Source organism: Aureobasidium subglaciale, assembly GCF_000721755.1.
Source record: "Aureobasidium subglaciale EXF-2481 unplaced genomic scaffold scaffold_27, whole genome shotgun sequence".
Taxonomy (NCBI): Eukaryota; Fungi; Ascomycota; class Dothideomycetes; order Dothideales; family Saccotheciaceae; genus Aureobasidium; species Aureobasidium subglaciale.
In genome coordinates, this window is record NW_013566968.1 from 59,952 (window position 1) to 80,919 (window position 20,968).

The 20,968-nt window shown below is 52.1% G+C and overlaps 5 protein-coding genes across 5 annotated transcripts; all 5 read left to right on the forward strand.

Moving 5' to 3' along the window:
* The first annotated feature begins 1,260 nt into the window (after nt 1-1,260).
* Nucleotides 1,261-3,444, forward strand: AUEXF2481DRAFT_456060 (uncharacterized protein). The gene is made up of 3 exons (XM_013484747.1): nt 1,261-1,524; nt 1,609-1,831; nt 1,884-3,444. Coding segments are annotated over exons 1-3 (1,683 nt in total). The 5' UTR covers nt 1,261-1,522; the 3' UTR covers nt 3,342-3,444.
* Nucleotides 3,445-3,676: 232 nt separating this feature from the next.
* AUEXF2481DRAFT_456199 (uncharacterized protein) lies at nt 3,677-6,159 on the forward strand. The gene is made up of 8 exons (XM_013484748.1): nt 3,677-3,935; nt 3,998-4,019; nt 4,079-4,103; nt 4,263-4,448; nt 4,499-5,491; nt 5,551-5,833; nt 5,896-5,949; nt 6,003-6,159. The coding sequence occupies exons 1-8, from the start codon at nt 3,916-3,918 to the stop codon at nt 6,010-6,012; spliced, it is 1,593 nt and encodes a 530-aa protein (XP_013340202.1). The 5' UTR covers nt 3,677-3,915; the 3' UTR covers nt 6,013-6,159.
* A 1,539-nt stretch (nt 6,160-7,698) lies between these two features.
* AUEXF2481DRAFT_456202 (uncharacterized protein) lies at nt 7,699-10,958 on the forward strand. The gene is made up of 2 exons (XM_013484749.1): nt 7,699-8,354; nt 8,407-10,958. The coding sequence occupies exons 1-2, from the start codon at nt 7,794-7,796 to the stop codon at nt 10,678-10,680; spliced, it is 2,835 nt and encodes a 944-aa protein (XP_013340203.1). The 5' UTR covers nt 7,699-7,793; the 3' UTR covers nt 10,681-10,958.
* A 3,594-nt stretch (nt 10,959-14,552) lies between these two features.
* AUEXF2481DRAFT_43828 (uncharacterized protein) lies at nt 14,553-17,085 on the forward strand. The gene is made up of 3 exons (XM_013484695.1): nt 14,553-14,794; nt 14,978-15,188; nt 15,241-17,085. The coding sequence occupies exons 2-3, from the start codon at nt 15,047-15,049 to the stop codon at nt 16,821-16,823; spliced, it is 1,725 nt and encodes a 574-aa protein (XP_013340149.1). The 5' UTR covers nt 14,553-14,794; nt 14,978-15,046; the 3' UTR covers nt 16,824-17,085.
* A 100-nt stretch (nt 17,086-17,185) lies between these two features.
* AUEXF2481DRAFT_43829 (uncharacterized protein) lies at nt 17,186-19,810 on the forward strand. Its single transcript, XM_013484696.1, has 3 exons — nt 17,186-17,414; nt 17,550-19,624; nt 19,726-19,810. Exons 2-3 carry the CDS (start codon nt 17,566-17,568, stop codon nt 19,737-19,739), a joined length of 2,073 nt encoding a protein of 690 aa, XP_013340150.1. The 5' UTR covers nt 17,186-17,414; nt 17,550-17,565; the 3' UTR covers nt 19,740-19,810.
* Nucleotides 19,811-20,968: the final 1,158 nt, after the last annotated feature.

Genomic DNA, 20,968 nt, shown 5'->3' on the forward strand with positions numbered 1-20,968 from the left:
TCGCAATCTCAACCGAATCTGGGTCCAGAGCTGCAGGCATGTGGCTCGCTTGGGCAAGTCTCGTAGGGCTTGTGCATGAGGAGAAGCAAAGCAACTCCTCATTATAAGGTTGGCTCTGTGTTATCAGCGGAAGGATTCAGAATTGCAAGACACTGCGTGAGTACTTAGAAGTATCCTATAGTGTCGAAGTGTCCGAATCAAGCTCAACGATGGCCATACACGGCACAGGCCTGCAATGAGAATGTCACAGCAGTATTGCGAGAGGCCTGCAAAAATAGACTCGGAGATATGTTGATGTTCCTGCATATGTGGGTGGTTACCTCAAGTCCTTGATCTCCAACGCGACTTGCTGCAACCCCCTTGGAAGCACATTTGCAAAGCCGAAGTCGGAAGTAGCCAGTACGTCAGCTCAGGGATTGCAACCTTGACAGGCACCAGATATTCTTTCAGCATGAACTAAAGAACGGGAGGTGCCTGGGTTCACAGGCTGGCAGACTGTGTTGAGGGGTCGGAGGATTTGTCAAGTTACAAGGGCGGTACATGTATCGTGCTTGGTTGGACAGGTACTAACTCAGGACGAGCACGAAGCGATGTGCCCAGTCCGAGTCAAGTTCGGGTAGTCGGTGACTCGGTGCAGTGTGCGGGATGGATCGCCTGGCGTGACCTGAAGACCTGTGCATGAAGTTTGGTCAAGTTTGGTCGACTTTTGCTTACCCGATACCCAATCACAGCTGGTATGCATCTGAAGATCTGCCCTGAGAGTTACCGAGGGCTTTTGATCTGGGGATGGTTGACATCAGATCGAGGCTCAAAAAGGACGGCAAAGGCTCAGCTAAGCAGGCAGCGAATACGACGGCGCTTCTGTCAAACCAGAAGACAGATCAGGACGTACGTGGCTTTACTTGATAGTATAGCGTGTTCCCCGTATCGTTCGGCAAGAGGCGGGGCTTTGGAGAGACAGCGCACCTTGAGACTGAGCCTGAGCCTGAGCCTGTAGGATAGATGATAGACATGTCATGGACGAGGAGGGCTCGGGTTGAGAGCTAGACGAAATGTCCACGCGTCAAGTGAATTGTCACGTTCTATCGAATGACGTATACCTAGCATGCTTCTCCCAGACATGAAATCCGATCAGAATCAGAATGACATGGTGAGTGGTGGTTGTGAAGGGTAAGGTAGGTACCTAGTAATTGTTATAGTAGCGAAAGATGAAGCGGCATCCCCGCCAAAAGTCAGCGCGACTGACCGCGCACGCGAAACGCGAAGTGCTCGGTGCTCTCTGCATGTCCAGCCTGTTCATATCAATAATCACTTTTTGCGCTCTCTCACACCCTCCCCACTCCATCTTCAAAGTACCTCCACAACACTTCTACCGCCTCGACTGACGAGGAGCTCACTTTCATCTGCGCCGCAACACCCCGCGCATCCGTGCGAAGCTCTGTTCGCCGCCCTCCTGCTCGCTCCTTTAACACAACGCGCACCCATCTCTTTCGCCGCGACATACCAATCCTAGTCGCCCACCATGTGAGTTCACATGTTGCATTATCGAGACCGCCTTCTGCCACGCTCTCCGATATCTCATTGCAGGCGCTGATGCATGCGCTACAGGGAGACTTTTGACAACATCTACCTCGATCTATCAAAGCAGACTGGCAAATGTCGCTTTGCCGAGTCTGGTTTGGGTTGGAAGCCCTCCGGTCCTGGCGACACTTTCACCCTCGACAAGGCCGAGATCATCTCGTCACAATGGAGCAGGGCCGCCAGAGGCTTCGAGGTCAAGATCTACTCAAGGAATTCAGGCGTCATTCAGTTGGACGGCTTCATGCTCGATGTAATGCGCTTCGCGACGACGATTGAGAAGATCAAACACTGACTCTTGACAGGACTATGACCGTTTGTCACGGTGCTTCAAGCTGTGGTACAGCATCAACCTCGAACAGAAAGAGCATGCCCTGCGCGGCTGGAACTGGGGAAAGGCTGACTTCGGCAAGGCTGAACTGGCCTTCAACGTACGCAACCAACCCGCTTTCGAGATCCCCTACACCGAAATCTCAAACACCAATCTGGCCGGCAAGAACGAAGTCGCAGTCGAGTTCTCCCTGCCCGGCAACGGCGAAGAGACGGGCACGAATGGCGCGCTTGGAGGTGCCAGAGGAAGAGGCAAGAAGGCAGGTGGTTCGGTCGACCAAATGGTCGAAATGCGCTTCTACATCCCAGGAACAGCAACTCGCAAGGAAAAGAAGGAATCGGGCGACGAAGATGGCAGCGAAGCCGACGGCGAGGATGACCAACAGAACGCCGCCAACCTCTTTTACGAGATGCTCATGGACAAAGCAGAGATTGGCGAAGTCGCCGGCGCTACCTTCGCTACCTTCCTCGATATTCTGCACCTGACCCCCCGTGGTCGTTTCGACATTGACCTCTATGAGAGCTCTCTCCGTCTTCGCGGCAAGACCTACGACTACAAGATCCAGTACGATTCCATCAAGAAGTTCTTCCTTCTCCCCAAGCCCGACGATGTTCACCAGCTCATCTGTATCGGACTCGACCCTCCGCTACGTCAAGGTCAGACTCGCTACCCATTCTTGGTCATGCAGTTCAAGCGTGAAGAAGACATTGTTCTCGACTTGAACATGACCGAAGAAGACCTCGAGAACAAGTACAAGAACAAGCTTCAGCCGAGATACGAGGCACCTATCGCCACCGTCATCTCAAAGATCTTCTTGGGCTTGACGGGCAAGAAGATTCTGCAGCCCAGTCGTGACTACAACTCGCACCACCAGCAGTCGGGTGTAAAGTGCTCAGTCAAGGCCAACGAGGGTCACCTCTTCTGTCTGGAACGCGCTTTCCTCTTCGTACCCAAGCCTGCTACTTACATCGCTTTCGAGAACGTCTCCGCAATTACCATGTCCAGAGTGGGCGGCGCCGTCAGCGCTTCCCGTACCTTCGATATCGCCGTGTCGCTCAAGGGTGGTGGTGAGCACCAATTCTCGAACATTAACCGTGAGGAGCAAAAGTCTTTGGAGAACTTTTTCCAGCTGAAGGGCATCAAAACTAAGAATGAGATGGAAGAAGAGGGCGCCATGATGGCAGCCGTGCTTCAAGCAGGCGACCTTGACTCTTCGGATGATGAGGTTGTTGCAGCTCGTGGCTCCGCTGACGAGGATGATGAGTCTGTCGACGAAGACTTCCACACCGAGTCAGAATCCGATGTTGCCGAGGAGTACGACAGTGCTCACGATAGCAGTGGTGATGACGATGAGGAGATGGCTGATGCTGGAGGAAGCGACACTGAGAAGAAAGTGGAGCCTCCTAAGAAGAAGTCTAAGACGGCAAAGTAGCTGCTGCATGGCACTCTCACTTGAAACCCTGATTCCTGGAGCTCGGCATGGCGTAGGCGTTTTGGAGATGAGGGCGTGATTGGCAGACGGCTCGTGTCACAAAGAGAGGCAGACATTACTGCCACATAACGATTGTATCCTTGATGCGCTATCAAAAGACCGAAATGAGAACAACAACAAAGTATACCTGTGTGTTCATTATGCAATGTGTCCAATTTGTGGTAGATTGTTGCTGCTTCGTTGGCGTGAGCACTTAGTAGGGGACCCGGTTGTGACTGTGAAGCTTGTAACAATCTGGTATCTCGATTTCTACACGACAAGACAGCCTCGGCACTCACAAATACGCGTGAACACGCCTGTCCCACTGTAAAAAGTATAGTGGGATTATAATTACTCGACAAATCGCTAATTGAGGAGCTGTAATGTGATTTCAGAAGAATGAAGAGTTCGAAAACCAGGCTGACAGGCTGACCCTGACCGACCCAACCCCAGCCCCATCCCCACTTGCTCAACCGCCTCTACCTCTGGACGCGTAAAAACCTACAACAATGGTCGTTGAACCCAGAAGCGCACGATGCGATCAAGAACTGGATGGTGAGTAGTTTGAAGCCTTTTTGCAAAAGGCTAGGAATATGTGGCTGATGTAAATTATGTAGTTTAACATGTCGCAATCGCAAGGTAGACTTTACGCGCCCCAGCCACGCTCTTCTAGTACAGTATCACTAACAATTTCACAGCTCAAGTGTGACGAGCAGAAACCCAGTAGGTATCACAAATAATCCCATCTTGGTCTTTTTGATTATACGTGTGCGCTCGCCTGTATCAATTCTGCCATCCCCACACAGCAAGGGATGGCAGCAGGCTGTATACGCTTGCGATATGATAGCTCAGGAAGACACGACTGACAAAAGCTCATCACAGTTTGTGGACAATGTACGAAAGCCAGCCGTCAATGTGTGCCCAGTCCAGGCGTTGTTTTTAGACATCAGCAAAATGCGTCAATGAACGGATCAGGCACGACTGGTGTCGAGGGTGGTCTGAAAAGCTTCTATGGATACAAGGAAACTTTTGGAAAAGACAGCATTTGGGTGGAAGTTCCGCGCAATCGTGTGTCCTCGATTCTCAAAGGCAGGAAAATCACCACTGATACCGTGTAGTCACATTTGTGCATACTACCAATCCTTATGACGAGCCGGACACAACACATTTTCATCCAATACCACAGACCAGTGGTCCAGAAACACAGTTGGAGCATACCTGGAATAGCAGTGCTCAGTATCCATATCCTTTTATGCCGAGTTCAACGCATGGTCTAGAAGCACTTTCTGCAGCAGCTTCGGCCGACCATTATTTCCACAACAATGCTCGGCGCATTGATGTGCCAGGCTCTTTCTCGCCACCCATAGATCCGAGGCTTGATACTGAGCTTTCAGAGACTTGTTTGAATATGTTCCAGCCTCAGCCGGATACTGGATCAATCGACTTCGATCCCAAACACGACGAAGATGTGCCTTACCTGCTACGTTATTTCTCTGAGGGACCAGGAGAATGGATGGACTTGTTTGATTTAGGATCATTCTTTGCAGTAGATGTACCCCTAAAAGCAGCGTCCAGTCCATTGTTGTTATACGCATCAATCGCGTTGTCAGCCAAGGCTCTAGGAAGAATCAGGATATCAGCACAGCAGCCGAAGGGATTCGGCTCCAAACGTACGCCAGCAGAGTGGTCACACAAGGCTCGCTACTATTACGATCAAGCAATCACACTACTTCGGCAGGCTCTCGAGAATGAGACTAGACAAGCATCCGCTGGCCAGCAATCACCGAGTACAGCGATAGTATCTTTAGATGCTGTCGAAGAGTTTGGAGTAGATCACCATTCGGCATCTCCGCCAGTGCTATCTCGGACGGACTCTGATGAGCTTATTGCCACAACAGCCATATTGTGTGTATTCGAGTTCCTCGATGCCTCGGGCACAGAATGGTCAAGACATCTAGATGGTGCGAAAAGTCTGTTCGACATTGCCAAAGATGGCGCGATGCCTCTTTCCAATACTTCCAGTCCCATACTATCACCCAGGCCGACTACGTCCACGAAGGGGCGCAGAGCTGTATTCTGGAACATTTGTCGTCAGGAGATGTTGAATGCCTGTGAGTCTAAGCCCGAGCCATTGACTGTTTGACCGTGCACACACTGACGAATCATTCAGTCATTAATAACACCAATACGAGGTTGGACACAGAGGACTATGAGATGTGGCGATCTGCTGGATTGCACATATCTCAGGCGGGTCTTATCTTACCATCGAATGATCCGGCAGTACAAGAGCCAATGGCTGACGACATGATATCAAACGCTTTGATCTGGCTCATGATGAAACTTGTCAACTTTATCTCGGCTGGCGATGAGTTTCCTCATGAAATGGACCTGGGTGTCCGCCAAAGAGCACTGTTGGAATATTGGGAGGGTCTAGAACGACAACTGGACAAATGGTTTGAGGTAACTTTTGCGTGACCGAAAGCAAGCTACGCGTGCTAATGCAATATCTACACAGGGCCTGCCACATAGCTTCAGACCAAGCGCTACAGAGTGGCCCGACAAGAGCAACGTGAGTCGCAGAAGATCATTATTATTCCACGTGCTGACACTTCCTCTCACCAGAACAATGTAAGAAGTGCGACCAAGATCCCACTGAGATGGTTCGCTCGACCGATGTGTGCGTCGACAATGCAATCATTTCACTTTGCAAAGATTCAATTGCTCCTCAACAAGCCGCATGAATCCACAGGCATAAAGCACATCAAACCATCGGGTACCAACAGCAGAGGTAATACATGGTCATTAGCTCAGCGGCACGCATCCTACGCGTCCATCTTGCGACAAAGCAGAAAACACGCCGAGGAGATTGTCAGCATTGGTCTGGGACTGAAGAACGATAGTGCAAGAATCCACAGTGTCCAGCCTTTATATACAGCTGGACAGGTGCTGGGAATGTGGGAGTCCAATCCCAAGACAACTCAAGTCGACGAAGGAAATTCGCCAGATGAGGTTGATGCTATGCGCGGCTGCGTTTTGAATTTGCTGCAGAGCATTCAGCGAGAGACAGGATGGGCGACAGAGTATCGCATGCAACAGCTGCTCGAAGAGTGGGGCTTGCCAAATGGACAGGACTAGGACAAGGATAAAGACAGTACAAAATATTAGTACGCAGGCTTGGGTGTCGTGACCGGGATGTGGTGTTACTCCAGCCTCAAAGGTACTCATGAGCTCGTACTTCGAAGGATTGCAGATCCCCGTAATAGCGGCACGGATGTGTGTATTATCAGACCGTTGCCAGAGCTTTCCTATTCGCTAGGGAGGCATGCTTGGATAAGCTATACTATGTAGAGTTATGATGCTGCTAAATTGCTAGCCATCCCAAAGACTGAAGAGCAGAGGAAGTTAAAGATCAGGGCTGGGTTAATAAGGATGGCTGGCGGGCTCTAGGGAAGTTCGGTACTGGTACGGAGAAGACCGATGCGGCAGATGTACCGAATATAGGAAGATGACCCGCAGACTGATCTCGAGAAGGAGCGAGAAGGATGCGACAAGATCAAATCGCAACGCGAGTGATGGACAGATGCACAGCGTAGCAGAGAATGGGATGTGGGTAAAGACGTTATTTGAGACAATAGACAGCTTTGCGCCTTGATGACTGCTCAATACTGCAGCGGTTCTTCAGATGAACGACTGTGGGAGGCGCGAGCACGGATACTTGGCGTGCATGACGAATTCGCGAGGGGAAGTTGGACGAGCGGGAAGTTGGAAGGCATAGAGGACTCGGACAGTGGGTTGTATCAGGCCTCGAGTCTTTGAACTGGATGCTGTGGATAGCTTGTAGAGACAAAGGAAAGCAAAGCAAGAGTAGCAGAGTGGAACGACTGTCGAGGGTTGAAGCAGAGAATATTGGCAAATTTGGCTTCTGTGGTTTGAGGAGTCCCAAGACAACTCCCCACAGCGAACCAGGAAGGCACCGCTGCGCAACCGCACGCGCATCGCTGCTGCCCCGTACAGGCCGCCGGACGCCGTTCGCTCTTGACAGACACACGACCTGCATACCCTTTTGCAACGCGCTCGACTCGCTGCTGACCGACCGACCGACCGACCTCTTGATTTTTGCCTCGATATATCCATTGTTCTTTGCGACACACAGCCACTCGGTGCACGCACACGGTCCGCCGCCCGTCGCCGCACGAACTGACAGCGCGTCTCCCGCCCAGTAGAGCAGCTCCCGGACACACAATGCCCTGCACATGCCGAACTGGCCCCTGTTACTATTAGCGACTCCGGAATCTGCTTGACCACTTGCTGAGTCCATTCTGACACTCGCCCACGATCGTTCATCGCCCTTCACGCCCCTCCCCCGCCCACCCCGCGAAGCCGCTTCGCACCACCGACCACAACGTCAAAGTCATGGATCAAGATCCAAACCCGCACGTCGTCCAGGACACGGACATGTCCATGTGGGATGACCCTTCCTTCTCCAACCTCTACGATAATCTGGGAACCGCTGCCGAGTCGCCTTTCGATGGCGCTCGACTCTTCGACATGTCCGCCGCGACCGTGCAAGCCGACAGTCCCAGCTACCACATCAAGACAGACGACCCTCAGCACGCACACTCCCACCAACCCTACAATTCGCGATCGCTAGTTTCGTCGCGCTCGGCTGAAAGCTCATCGCAAGACTCGTCTTCCGAGACGAGTGGTAGAAAGCGCAAGAACACTTCGGCCACTTCCGAGTCTCCGCCCGGAAACTTCGAGGCCATCAAACGGGAACAGCAGCAGCAGTCTATGATGCACTCGCACGCCGGCAGCACTACCAACATGGCCTCGCTGCATTCGCTACACAACCTCTCTCTGGAGCAGGACTTTGCCAATCATTTTGGCAGCGCCGCCAGTAGTCCTGGGGGCCAGCCCATGGACTTGGTCGACCGCACATATTCCCATCACATGCACATCAAGCCCGAAGCACCGGTATCACTAGACTCCTCACTCCGCAATACAGACAGTACTAACTCGCGAGCAGGCTGGAACCGTCGAGCCGTCAAACTTCTTCTTTGGCTCGAGTACCGCATCGCCGGCTTCGGTCAAGGCTTCACAGGCGCAAGAAGCCTCACCTGGTGCCATGTTCAACAACCCAACCCCCTCATCCGACGGCACCGACATGTTCAACGCCAACCAGATGTGGAACAATTCGGCGCAGAACCCCGCATGGAATAACGACTACGCGCATGCCTTCGCCTCGCCTGGCGCTCTCGCAATGACACCTTCGCCGGTACTTAACGCCCCGAAGCCAGAGCTTCCAAAGGCCCCTACAGCGCAAGGTGATCGCATCCCTTTGCACATTGCCCCGATTCCAGCGAAATCTCGAGTCGAAACGCAGATCAACATCCGCCTCACGATGGACTATCTGCCGCCACGTGTGAAGATGCTGCACTTGCCTACCCACACGATCGCCAAAGCAAAATTGTTGGCCAAGGAAGTCCACCTGGCAGAGGACACACTCGAGTTACACACTATGCTCGTATGTACCAGCGCCATGAATACGCCACACCTACGCGAAAAGGCCATGAATCAAGCAGCCCAGCAGGACAACGCCCAGATTCAAGTAAGAGGTCAGAATGCGGGCAAAAAGGGAGGCGAGGAAGATGTGGACGAACACGACAAGCCAGCCAATGGCGGAGAAGTGCGCATATGCAGTAACTGCATCAATCGTGAGCGTAAAAGAGCCGCACGCAAGAAGCTGAAGAAAGAGGAAGAACAAGCACACTGGGAGAAGTATGAAACGGAGCGAGTCATTGTCTTCAACACAAACGAATACAAGCCGTGGCAGGACTGGCAGCAGTCCCCAGCTCCCAAGGACAACAGCGTCACAGTAACCGACTACTTCCGTCCGCCAGAGACAGCAATGCAGGTAGTGGCTCCCATGCGTATTGCCTGCTATTGCCGCCACCAGAACGAGAAGGATGGTTTCCAGGTCATCTTCACCATCAAGGACTATCAGGGCAACGTCGTGGCCCAAGACATATCCGATTCTATCCTCATCACCGATGATCACAAGACTCATCCAATGTCGAGCGTACCTGGCCAGGTTTGGTACGACAACCAATTCCCAGCCCAGGCACCCTTCACCTCACACTCAATGGTTGATCTACACTCTCACATGCCCGCCATGTCGGTTTCCAAGTCGACGGGCAATTTGCAAAGCCTCGGCTATGGAAGCCAACAGTTCAACCAACCGCACAATATGCATATGCAAAACTTCCCACAATCAGGAGCTACCACTCCCGGAACTATGACTCCACGCAATCTTTCACGTCCCGGATCTCCGAACAGTGCGGGCCAAGCGGGCCCCAGCAAGAAACGCAAATCGTCATCCGCCCATCGAAGGATACCTAGCACTCTGACCATGACCAAGATGGAGTCGAATCAGCAAATGGCTCAACCCACAGCTCAAGCTCCCTTCTCACCCACCAATGCTGGATTCATGGGAGGCAACAATGATCCATCATACATTACGATGCCTCACTCAGCATCACGTTCTCACTTTCACACAGGACCTTCGACGCCGATCGAAACGACCACCTTCCCCTTTGCTGCGTTGAACAGAACAAACAGTATGGACGGTAACGCGTATCAGGCTTTCTATTCTGCCCCGAGCTCTGCTCATCAAAGTCGTGCACCAAGTCCGGTGCTTGTTGGCCCAAACTTGGCTGCCTTCCAACGGCAACAAGCGCACGGCGGAGCTAATGCGATGCCGAATCGTCAGAATCCTTTCGCCATGTCGAATCCTACTATGCCTAACTCGATGACCGAGCCAGATAGACCGCAGCCTATCATCAATAAGGTGACACCGTCCGAGGGTCCGCCAAGCGGTGGCACTGAGGTTTCTGTCTACGGCAGTGGGTTTGCTCCTGGAATGGAAGTCATGTTTGGTGACCAGGTTGCGACTGCTACGACTTACTGGGGCGAAAAGGCGCTTTGCTGCGTGCTTCCTCCAGGTCAGAATGGCATTGTACCTGTAGCGATCGCACCCTCGCCCATGCGACAATACTCGGCGCCTCCGCCAGGCCAGACTCAAGTCTTCAACTACGTGGGAAAGACGTCAGAGATGCAGATGATGGAGATGGCTTTGCGTTTCTACAGCCAAAAGGAAACAGGTCGTGCCGATCAGTGGCAAGCACTGGCACAAGGAGCTGCCAGTGCTTGGATGTCTCAAGGCTCAGCTGCGGCATCACGTCTCCAGACAGGCCAGGGAGCGCCTTTCGACGGCCCCATGGCAGATATGCGATATGCGTGAGCTCATCTTGGGTATCGACCATCACACCAGGCAATGTTCCTAGCAAACCATCTCGACATTACGATCGATCGACACAAGGATGCGGACTCGTACATATGGGACACGCTCCTTCCGCGTCGTAGCCTCGACTCACACGTGAGCATGGCATCTCTACTCGATCATCACTTTCCCGTTTTCACGACGGAGTTATTGGTAACGGTGACGAATGAACCATCTATATCATGAACAAACTGGATGGAACACGGAGAACATTGGGAATATGAGTCTTGTTCTCCAAGAACACGAGGTCTTTTCGAAGGGCGTTCTCTTTTCTTTACATTTCTTCTTTTCTTCTTTTATTTAAATCTTCCGATATTATAGGGTGAAGACAGCTACCCTCTCTTGCATGTTTCCTTTTTACGAACCCCACCAGGCAAAAGGTATATGAGAGGACTTTGTCATGTATCTTTTGTCCCCCTTCCCTCCCTGTCTCTATATATCGATCTCTATATTCTTCACTTTCTTTTGTTCAATCTAAGTATCGACTCGAAATAGTCAATAACCTTGTTGTGTCCAATGTTTCCAGTTGTGTATGACAGGTGTGTTTCTCTCGAACTGACAGGAAAAAACCGCGACCACTTTTGGGCACAAATAGTTTGTCGTCTGTCTAGCATGATGAACAAGGCCTGTTCTCTCTTACCTCTTGTGACAACGTTTCGGAAGTTTCGCCTTGTCCTCAAGCATAAGTGCCCGCCTACATGATGAGGATGAAGTATTACGTGTTGCACCAGCACACCTCTTGATGTTGCAGTTCGTGTCACTGTGCGTGCCGAGGTGATTTCAATTCATCATCTTTGAAAACTGTCGCACCAGTATAAGATGAGAGAGTGGAAATCAACTTCTCGATTGGCGAAGAAGGCACGCGTATGGTGAAGAGAAAGGAGAGTTGAGTAGGGCAGTGGGCGGAGGATATAGAGAAGCTGTTGCCCCTGGATGGCATGATCAGGGTCTCAGGGCTCGAGTGCTGCAGATTTACATGATGATGAGCGGTTCAATGTTATGCAAGCCATGCATTAAGGTAAAGCAATATTCTGACGATCCACTAACCAACAGTCCTCGACATGGCTAGTTCGGATGGCGACGAGGCTGAATATGCATCTAGATACTTGGGAACAAAAAATTTATGTCCTCGTAAGCTCATTTCTTATGTGAATGACCAGTATGTCTTTTCCCTGCGGACCGACAAGAAAATAGCTCATGTGTATGATCGAGGTATGGACGTTGCTCCTAAAGCAAGCGCCTGAATGGAGAGGGTGTCGTGTACTACGCTTCTTTGCTGCACGAAATATTGGTTTCCTGCGTCTGCCGACGCGGCTACATGGGAAGTACAGGTCAGGTCGCGAAGTTGCCAACCTCTCAGAACAGACAGCAGAGCAGACGCTATATCCTCAACCTCTCAAGCGAAGCGATGGCATTTCCAGACGCATGTGATGTTGAGGGCAGAAAGGTGTGTAGCGCTTTGATCTTTTAGTCTGGCATGGTGGGTTCGAGGAACGCATTCTCGTTGGCTGAAATATTCTTTACCCTTTTTTAGAGTTGCAGGTGACAGGAGACAGGGACCTGGTCGGAGGTTTGGGGACGGGCGGGACAAGAGAACGAAAAGAAGGAAAGATCAACTATTTCCGTGTTTACAACCTTTTTCGTCATTTCCCAGAGACGTTACTCGATAGTCGTTGGTGTAGTTGAGCAAAAATGTCAGAAGACAAGAGTCAGCAGGGGGGGTTCTCGCCTGCAATATCGTCTGCATTCGTCTTCGTGCATGAAATGGTTATTGGAGAAAGAGGACCCTCAACTCGCCAACTTACTGCGCAGGTTGATAAACTGTGCATGGTGTCCGCCTATCTTTAAGAAATTCTACGTCAATCACAATTTCTCGCGGCTTGCATGTGTAGCTTGGTGCTAGCTTCTTTTCTGTTGATCCAACAATGAGAAGCGAGACTGGAGGCTGGGCTTCCAATCATGCGGGTTGTCCTCGAGAGACTTGAGCGGGCTGTAACATATGGTGATTTGCGGACATGTCTCAAGACAAAGAGACAGACTTCTGTGACAGCCCCCGCTCTTTCAAGTGGAGCTGCGGGCGAGCCCGGCCGTGGTACAACTCATAGAGCAAAGGTTTCAAGAGAATGCGATGTGAGCATGTCGACAGCTTCTGGCCCCACAAAACCATGAGATCCTCAACCTGTTGGCCGTGCAGTGCGAATAAAGACCGGACATTAGAAAGTGTGCCGACTCCACGCTGTCGTATGCATGAGGGCACTGCGGGCGGTACGGATATCAAGTGTGCATTTTTGTTCCTCCATCTAAACGATGGCCATCTTCGCATGCTGTATGCGAGCAAGAGCCCCTTTTCTTGGTGCGGAACAACAAGATCCCGTTTCTCCTTGTTGGGAAAGCATTGGAATGAAGGCTTGCCTCTGGTGGATGACTATCTAACCCAGCCACTTTTTTTTGAAGCGTGTCAGCTTTTCTCGGGGTTTGTGTCGATTGGACCAAATCCCGGTCGCCACTTGTGAATGTTGTGCGGGCCTGCATCGCAAACGCATAGTACGACACCCTCGTCCTTACTCACCCAAGGTCGGCCTGCAAGACATGCTCCGACATGCATTTCGCATACAACAGCAAGCCTCTTGTCAGATCGTATGAGATGGCGTGCTATACACAGACAACTTCACAAGAGGCGTTATATCGCAAGTCGCGGACTAGGACAAAGCGGATACCTACCTATTAGTCTGATGTGTTGGCATTTCTTAGACCATCATACGTGGTAACTTTTACCATGATTGCCGCGGGAGCCGAGCGGTGTCTGTTGCAGCTATGCTCAAAAGAGGTTTTGGTGCATCAAGTTTCCTCCGCCTATCTAGAAACCTTGTAAGCGATACAACGACACGAAAGCTCGCCTGTCTTTCTTACCACTCAAGCTCTCTGTCTCTGCTTGACACGATCTTGTACTTACTGACGTGTTTCTTCCCTGCATGCACCTTGTTCTGCGCGTCCAACGGTCAACATCTACGAGAGATGCTCAGGGCAGCGCGAAGTAAATGCGACAGTGTCGGAAGCGCTCATGGAAGCGCCAACCGGGTAAAGCTGCTTACATTTATATTGCATCGCTTGGCCTAAAGCAAAGCCAAAGCCCACAAGTTACCTATCAGATATTGATAACGCTCCACGTGTATCTCTGGCTGATTACGATGGAGAGCGACAATCTTAATAGGCGAGCTTATAGACAAACGACAATGGATGTGAAACCACATACCAGTTGGGGAGGACCACAGCGGGAATACTGACACGACGCCGGTTACCGGATTCCTGCGTGATGGTAGTGCAGACGTTACTGCATGATGGAGCGCCGGTCGATCAGAGGGCTGCGGACATGGCAAAGCAAACATTGGGAAACCCCCGAAGGGCCCACAACGGAACGGTGCGCAGTGGGGAGCAGCCTACAGACAATGAGGCGCGAGAACCGCCCGTTAGCCTACCACACAAACCGGATGCCCTGCAGGAAGAACATGGAGTAGAGATTCAACAACAACGATCAACAGCGAACTGAGCGAGACAACTTGCCGCACTACTCACGCGACAAAGCTCTAAGAGACCATTGATACCGAGAGAGATACAGATTGCAGCAGCTGGGAATGGGTGATGTGTAAGCCATCCCGAACGTGAGGAAAAAAGGAAAGCCGATCCAGACCCTCGTCTGCACCTAAAAGCGTTAAATTTAGGGCAAAGGAGGGAGGCTCGCTTGCGTATTGTACGGCGTGCGGCAAGACGCTCAGGCCTCCGATGACCTGACTCGTCTGTTCCCTTGTACCTGCCTTTTCCTTCGCGACTCCCACCTTCTTTTACTCTTCAGATCCGAATTCCTGGGTTAAAGCCTCTTTTCTGTCTGGAGGAAAGACTGTCGTCCTTCGTTTCTGTACTCACCGTTCTTTGACCTCGAAAGAGTCGATCAAAGCATCTCACAGGCTTCCAACCTTGACCGCTGTGCTTGTTTCTTCGCCCAAGCAAGCGTTTATTTCGGGCATCATTGATTGCGAGTCAATCAGACATCCCATCCCTTTCGCATAAACCAGCAAGGGTTCGTCTTGACATTCTTTCTTTCCTTGCGTCTTGTTTTCGTGCGAGCGTCATGGCCACGCCGATGCGATGGTAGCTCGTTTCCAGCCAGACATCTGGCTGCTCAGGCTCCCCCAAACCTTCTTTCCTTCTCCAACCCACTGTCACGGAACCTAATCCAACGTCGCTGACCACCCATAATCAGACAACACAGTCTTTGCTGCACAATCGTTGCACCTCTGTTTCCTTATCCAGTCGTCATCGCCAACACACCATGGAGCCCAGAATTATTGCAGTCCCCAATGAGACGATAGCCTCTTTCTCGCGTACCACGTGTGATGGAAGACACTTGCTCTACAAGCTCAAAGTTCTTCAACAGCCCGAACGTGCCCGCGCCTGCGGTTCTGGCGCCAAGTGTGCGTGGCTCTCACGAACTCGACGCTGACCATCATACTGACGCGATATCAGCATCTGCCGACCGCCGTCCCGTTGACCCTCCACCAATTGTCGAGCTTCGCATCTATGATGGCGAGGAATCCAAGGATAATGACATCACCTTTGCCATGAACGCCAACTACTTCCTCTTCGCAACTCTGGAACAGGCGCGACCTATCGCTCAAGGTCGTGTTCCGAACAATGACCCTGCCCGTTTGACTGTTTTGACTGGCACTCCAGTAGCCGGTATGGTGTACCTGGATCGCCCGGACCAAGCTGGATACTTCATCTTCCCTGATCTTTCCGTCCGCCATGAAGGAAAGTACAGACTAGGCTTCAGTCTGTACGAGGAGTTGAAGGATCCCAAGGATGCAGACCAACTGGACGAAGCAGCTGCAGCCGCAGCTGCTCAGGGAGAGGCCCAGATTACCCACCGTTTGGAGGTCAAGTCCCAGCCATTCACTGTCTACAGTGCTAAGAAGTTCCCTGGACTGGCTTCGAGCACCCAGCTCAGCCGTACTGTCGCCGACCAGGGATGCCGTGTTCGTATCAGACGTGAGGTCCGTATGCGTAGACGTGAAAAGGGTAAGGATTATGACGGGTACTCGGACCGTGGTAGACACTCGGCCACCCCTGATGCCTACCAGTCTCATATGGCCGTGGCTCATCCCGGAGCCGAAGCCGCCGACCGCGAGAGATCGGCCAGTATCGTCAGCCACGCATCGCTTGCAGCTGCTCCAGCCTCGCGTCGTCCTTCCGGACATGAGATGATCCAGGCATACCCTCAGCCGTCTTACGCTCCTCAGGCTCTTATTCAACACCCGGCTCCCGCACAACCTCAGTACTCGCAGCCTCCTGCTCACCAATACGCCCCGCAATATGCGCAGCAACATCCCCAAATGCAGCCTCCTGCTATGCAGCCACCTCAGCCCCAGATGCACTATGGCCATTACCAATATCCTCAGGCTGCAACTCCCGCTCCTGCTCAACACGCATACTATGGTTATGGACATCCGGCTCAGCACGCTCAGTACGAGGAGCCTGCGGCTGCAAGAACCATGAGCGTTGACTATTCACATGGAGCACCTGCTCCTGTACCTGCCGATCTTCGCCGTCACTCGATGATCCAAACATCCTCGTACCCTCACAATGGCCAGCCTCAGCATCAGGCGTACTCATCTCACTATCAGAAGCCTGCTTCGTACCAGACTCAGCAGACGCCCAAGATGAGACAGATGAGTCAGACTTCGGCTTCTGGTGCATCGGCAATCCCGCCCCATGTTTTGCCCCCGATCAATACATCGCTGGTTCCCCAGCCCAAGCTTGAGGTATCTCCGCCAAGCAGTGCAGTGTCTCAGAGTCACTACTATGATATGGCCAGAACCTCAGAGACTGGACAGGTCAACGGCAAGCGCTCGTATGACCGCGTTTTCGACACGCGCCATTTGAACGGACCTCTGAGACAGGGAGCTAGACCCTCAGTGTCTGGATATGGCCACCTGGTGGCAGATGATGGAAATGACAGCGAGCTCGCAGAGTTGGAGAGCTTGAAAATGAGCTACAGACGTGCAGATGGACGTGAGATTGCTCGTCCTCTGCCTCCCAGTCACGATTGAACGACCCACAGCCGATAGAAGTAGCACAGGGAGATTCTGAGATTTTTGTTTCATTTGTACACAGGGTGGAACAGCGACTTTTCTCCTTTGTGCGAGTAATAGCGATCGAGCGGGACATATAATGGCGGAATAGAAATGTCACGGTGAATCAGTGAAGACGAAATTACCCCAACGAAAGCAACGACAGATATGATAGACAATGGAAGAAATTGACACAAAATTGCAGACGAGGTTACGGACGTTGAAGAGGGCACGAGTCGCGGCGCATCGAGTGACAATGGTTCATGTATTTCAGACGAGCGGTAGCACCCAGCGACTAAGTGTTCGGTAAGCGCGGGGACTTCAGTGTGGGAGCTCTTTGTGAGACGTGCTTGGACGCACGCGCCGAAGTCTCACTCCGCAGAAAAACGGCGCCTCTGTTGTGTTTGGGAGCGGTAGTGTCGGGACAACCGACGTCAAATCGCTTTCACGAGCAGCACATCCTTCACTGCGGTACGGAGATTATAAGACTGCTCGGAGCACGACTTGGATTGGTCACCAGCAGAGATCTCCAGCGACCCAACAAATGCAGGGCTGGAGCTAAAGTCGACGGTAAGTGCGGAAGAAGAAGACGCCCAGGGAGTAAACAAAGACCACGGTTGACGGGATTGGAGTGATTGCAACGGCGCACAATCACCTCTTCCCAGCAAAGGCGTAGAAACAGAGCGGCTGACCATCGGATTGTAGCAGTTCAGCAAACAACATGTCAGACGACGTAGGAATGCACGGCGAGTTCGGCCAACCCTTGTCGCCGGTTGCTAGCGGGAGCAAGCGAAAGCGTACAATGGAATGGGCCATGGAGGTGCCTGAGGCAGATGTGCGCCTGCCCCTCGATCAACACTCGTCCAATCCCGACCAAGGACAACATGACCAAGACAACAACCTAGACAGACATGAGCGCCACACACCCAAGCGCAGCCGACCATCGCCGTCGCCCACATCTAAACAACAGCCTCGCAGCATCCGCCGCAAAGACGCCCGCTACGGCCTGTCGTCACTCAACAGGCGCCATGCCGAAGCAGAGGCAGAGGCTGAGCTAGAAGCAGTTGATGTGCACATCACAGACAGCACTCGTCCTTCTCGCTTCCAAGAGGGCAGCATGTCAGACAAGCCCAGCGCGCAGCCCCCGAGCGTCTTTACTCGCGACCACTCGAACCCCGGCATGCCCGCTCTGGCCAATGTCGACCACCTCATGACCCAGTACCACGAAGAGAACTCGACTCCCTCAGCATACCATACTCTCAAGCCCTCCGTGAGCTACCCTCTCCAGCGCACCGTCGGCATTTCTCCTCAACACACGGCCAGCCATCCCCTTCAGCACGACTCGATCGATCCTCCTCGACCCGTACCGACCAGCGTCCCTACCTTCGACTCGATCGCTCCCTCGACGACCGCATCTGTCAAGCCGGCCGGTGGTTTCTTCCGCTTCGGCAAAATGGTTGCATCCACCTTCAACCCAGCAAACGTATGGGAGTCGTTCTCCCGCACCTGGAAAGAGTCCAAGGAAGATCTGACTGTTAGAAACATTGAAGAGAACCGCAAGCTTGCCCAGAGTCAGAGTGTACAGGACGACAAGGCCATGTACGAACAGGCTTATCAGGAACTTAAGAAGTCCGGCCAATTCAACTTCACCGTCGTGCCTAACAAGGCTCTTACATCTCCACGTATCGGTGCTAACAGCCAATTCAACTCGCCCATACGTCAGCCCTTGACTTCTCCTCGTCACGCCGCTGCCTACGCTCATCTACGTCCGGACGCAGATTTCCCGCAGTCTCGCGACAATTCGCTTGATCTTGCTGACGATTCTGCTGCCCCACCTCAACTGGCTACCCTGTTCAAACGAGACAGTAACCTTACTGTAGAGCCGAAGTCACCAACCCATCTGTCACCTGAGAAGCCGTTGAGCAAACGCAAGTCATTCTTCACTCTTCGAGGTGCTTCTCTTCGTGCCCCTTCCTTGACTTCTCTGAAGCGTGGTCGTTCTGTGGCCAATCTCAGCGACACCTTTGGACGTACATCCGAAGACAAACGCACGCCTTCCGCCTCACCAGAAAAGCCTGCCGTGCACAATCTTCTCACTCTCCAGTCCCTGCCTCGGTCTCAAACGAAGCGAGACCTCAACAAGACCGTCAAGCTAAACAAGCGTGTCAGCGACCTCGAGTCCAAGCTTGCCGACGCTCGTCGTGAGCTGAACCAAGCCATTACAAACGCCTCACCACTTCCAGTTCTACCTTCTCGTTTCGAAAGATTCACTCCTACTTCAAAATCATCCAAATTTGGTAGAGCTAGATTTGGTCTAAGCAGTAGTAGGCTTCCATCTCTACCCTCGGAAAGCCTTCTCCAAGCAGAGACGATTGCTCAGGCTCAGGACACCCCATCGCTTGTCAGACCAAGACCTGCTCACTCTCAGTCGTTCGACCTTACCCACCTTCGCGATTCTGCTCAACAAAGAGACTCTGTCATTATTGTCGATACACCACGCTCGGAGATTCAGTCCTTCCTACCCATCGACTTCTACGATTCAGCTCCCATGGATCCCGCCGCTATCGCCTCTTCCGAGGTCGGCAATCAAAGTGAGACCGAGGATCGTCCTAGTCTGGATGCCAAACTCAGCGCCCTGGAGGCTAGCCACAAACAAAACGTCAAGAAGACACCTTCCAAGAAGCGCAAGAGTGCCGCAAAGGATGACGGTATCTACAAGCCTCCCGCAGATGAGGAGGAAGACGAGCTAGAGATCGTCAAGGAAAAGCTAAAGAAGAAGCGTAAGTCCACCAGCAAAAAGGCAGCCACTGTCAAGCCAGCAAATGATCAGCCTGAGACCGACGTCGGCCATGGTAAGAAGAACAAGACCAACACCAAGAAGCAGGAAAGCAGTAAGCAGCACGCTACTGAGCAGGTACAAGACGTCGCTCCCATCGGCCGCTCCAGTCTGGACACCCTCGATCCCATCAACGAAGAAGACAACATTGTCTTTGCCCCGCGTGTCGATTCTACCATGTCCCTCGTTCCTTCCCAGCATGACTCTGCCATCTCCGCTACCGACGCCGAAGCCATCCACGTCCGCACCGATCCTTTGAAGTCGATTCTTGTCAACAAGTACGAGACCGCTCGCCCTACCTCCAGAGGCTCAAACAAGCGTCGCTCGTCCTCGCAACACCGATCCTCATCTCCTCCATTCGCCGCCTACCAAAAACCTTCGCTAGTCGCCATCGAAAAGCACCACATCGTGACCGCCACCCCTGGTGTCGGCTCAGTCCCCGCGTTGCCTACTTCTGCGCTCGAGAAGGCGACTGAACAGGAAGCTGGCGCTGGCATTACAAAGGAACAGTACGAGTGGCCCGAGGATGTCTTCTGATCGCGATCAAGCACCGTAGCTCAGACACAGCCTTGACCTGCACATACAACGATTGAGTCGAGATAGCGACATATCAATCTCCCGACAGTACATACGACACGGCCGCAACGATCCTGGGAGGCATTCGGTCCTCCTGCAAATTGTTTCCCTCCTAAGTTTTTCTGCTTTTCTTGCTTTCTTGCCTCTAATGACTGCTTTTTCTCTTTCCAGCTTTTCTCCCTCTGCACATTCTTGTACCTTTTGACACTTTGCATTTTCCCCATTCACGAGGTCTTACGAAAGCAGTCACGAAGTCACCAGTTTTTATGATTCGCAAAGCATAATTCTATCCTCGATGAGAGGTAGCCACAAAGGCAGTGGAGGCATCAGACCTTTTTTTTTTCTACGAGACAGGAGCGGTTTCCAGGATGGCTCCTTCTGCTTGCACATTTGCATATTTGCACTTTTGCATATTTGCACTTTCTCGTTTTTGCTTTCACGTATTGCGTATAGGAAGGACTTGAGCATGGAAATGTGCACAAGGGGATCCTTCCTTTCTTTTACTTTCTACGATTTCAGAAAATGCAAATAATTTGTTTATTCTCATGCCGAAATGTCTTGATATTGTGACGTCGTGCTGCCTTTCTGAGTGAGTAGACTTTGAACACAACGGTCATTGGAGAAGAGACGGACAAATCCCAGGATGTATGGTAATGTCAATGAGCTTCCAAAGGATATGGTTCAAACCTCTCTCTGAGCTCTGACGTCCGAG

Bases quoted from the DNA above. Each gene is read 5' to 3' on its own strand.
- AUEXF2481DRAFT_456060 (XM_013484747.1), top strand. The intron at 1,832-1,883 runs GTAATGCGCTTC...GACTCTTGACAG, and splicing joins TGGACGGCTTCATGCTCGAT to GACTATGACCGTTTGTCACG.
- AUEXF2481DRAFT_43829 (XM_013484696.1), top strand. From the start codon at position 17,566: ATGTCAGACGACGTAGGAATGCACGGCGAGTTCGGCCAACCCTTGTCG.
- AUEXF2481DRAFT_43828 (XM_013484695.1), top strand. From the start codon at position 15,047: ATGGAGCCCAGAATTATTGCAGTCCCCAATGAGACGATAGCCTCTTTC. The intron at 15,189-15,240 runs GTGCGTGGCTCT...ACGCGATATCAG, and splicing joins CTGCGGTTCTGGCGCCAAGT to CATCTGCCGACCGCCGTCCC.
- AUEXF2481DRAFT_456199 (XM_013484748.1), top strand. From the start codon at position 3,916: ATGCGATCAAGAACTGGATG. The intron at 4,020-4,078 runs GTAGACTTTACG...ACAATTTCACAG, and splicing joins TAACATGTCGCAATCGCAAG to CTCAAGTGTGACGAGCAGAA. The intron at 5,492-5,550 runs GTGAGTCTAAGC...CGAATCATTCAG, and splicing joins TCAGGAGATGTTGAATGCCT to TCATTAATAACACCAATACG.
- AUEXF2481DRAFT_456202 (XM_013484749.1), top strand. From the start codon at position 7,794: ATGGATCAAGATCCAAACCCGCACGTCGTCCAGGACACGGACATGTCC. The intron at 8,355-8,406 runs GTATCACTAGAC...ACTCGCGAGCAG, and splicing joins ACATCAAGCCCGAAGCACCG to GCTGGAACCGTCGAGCCGTC.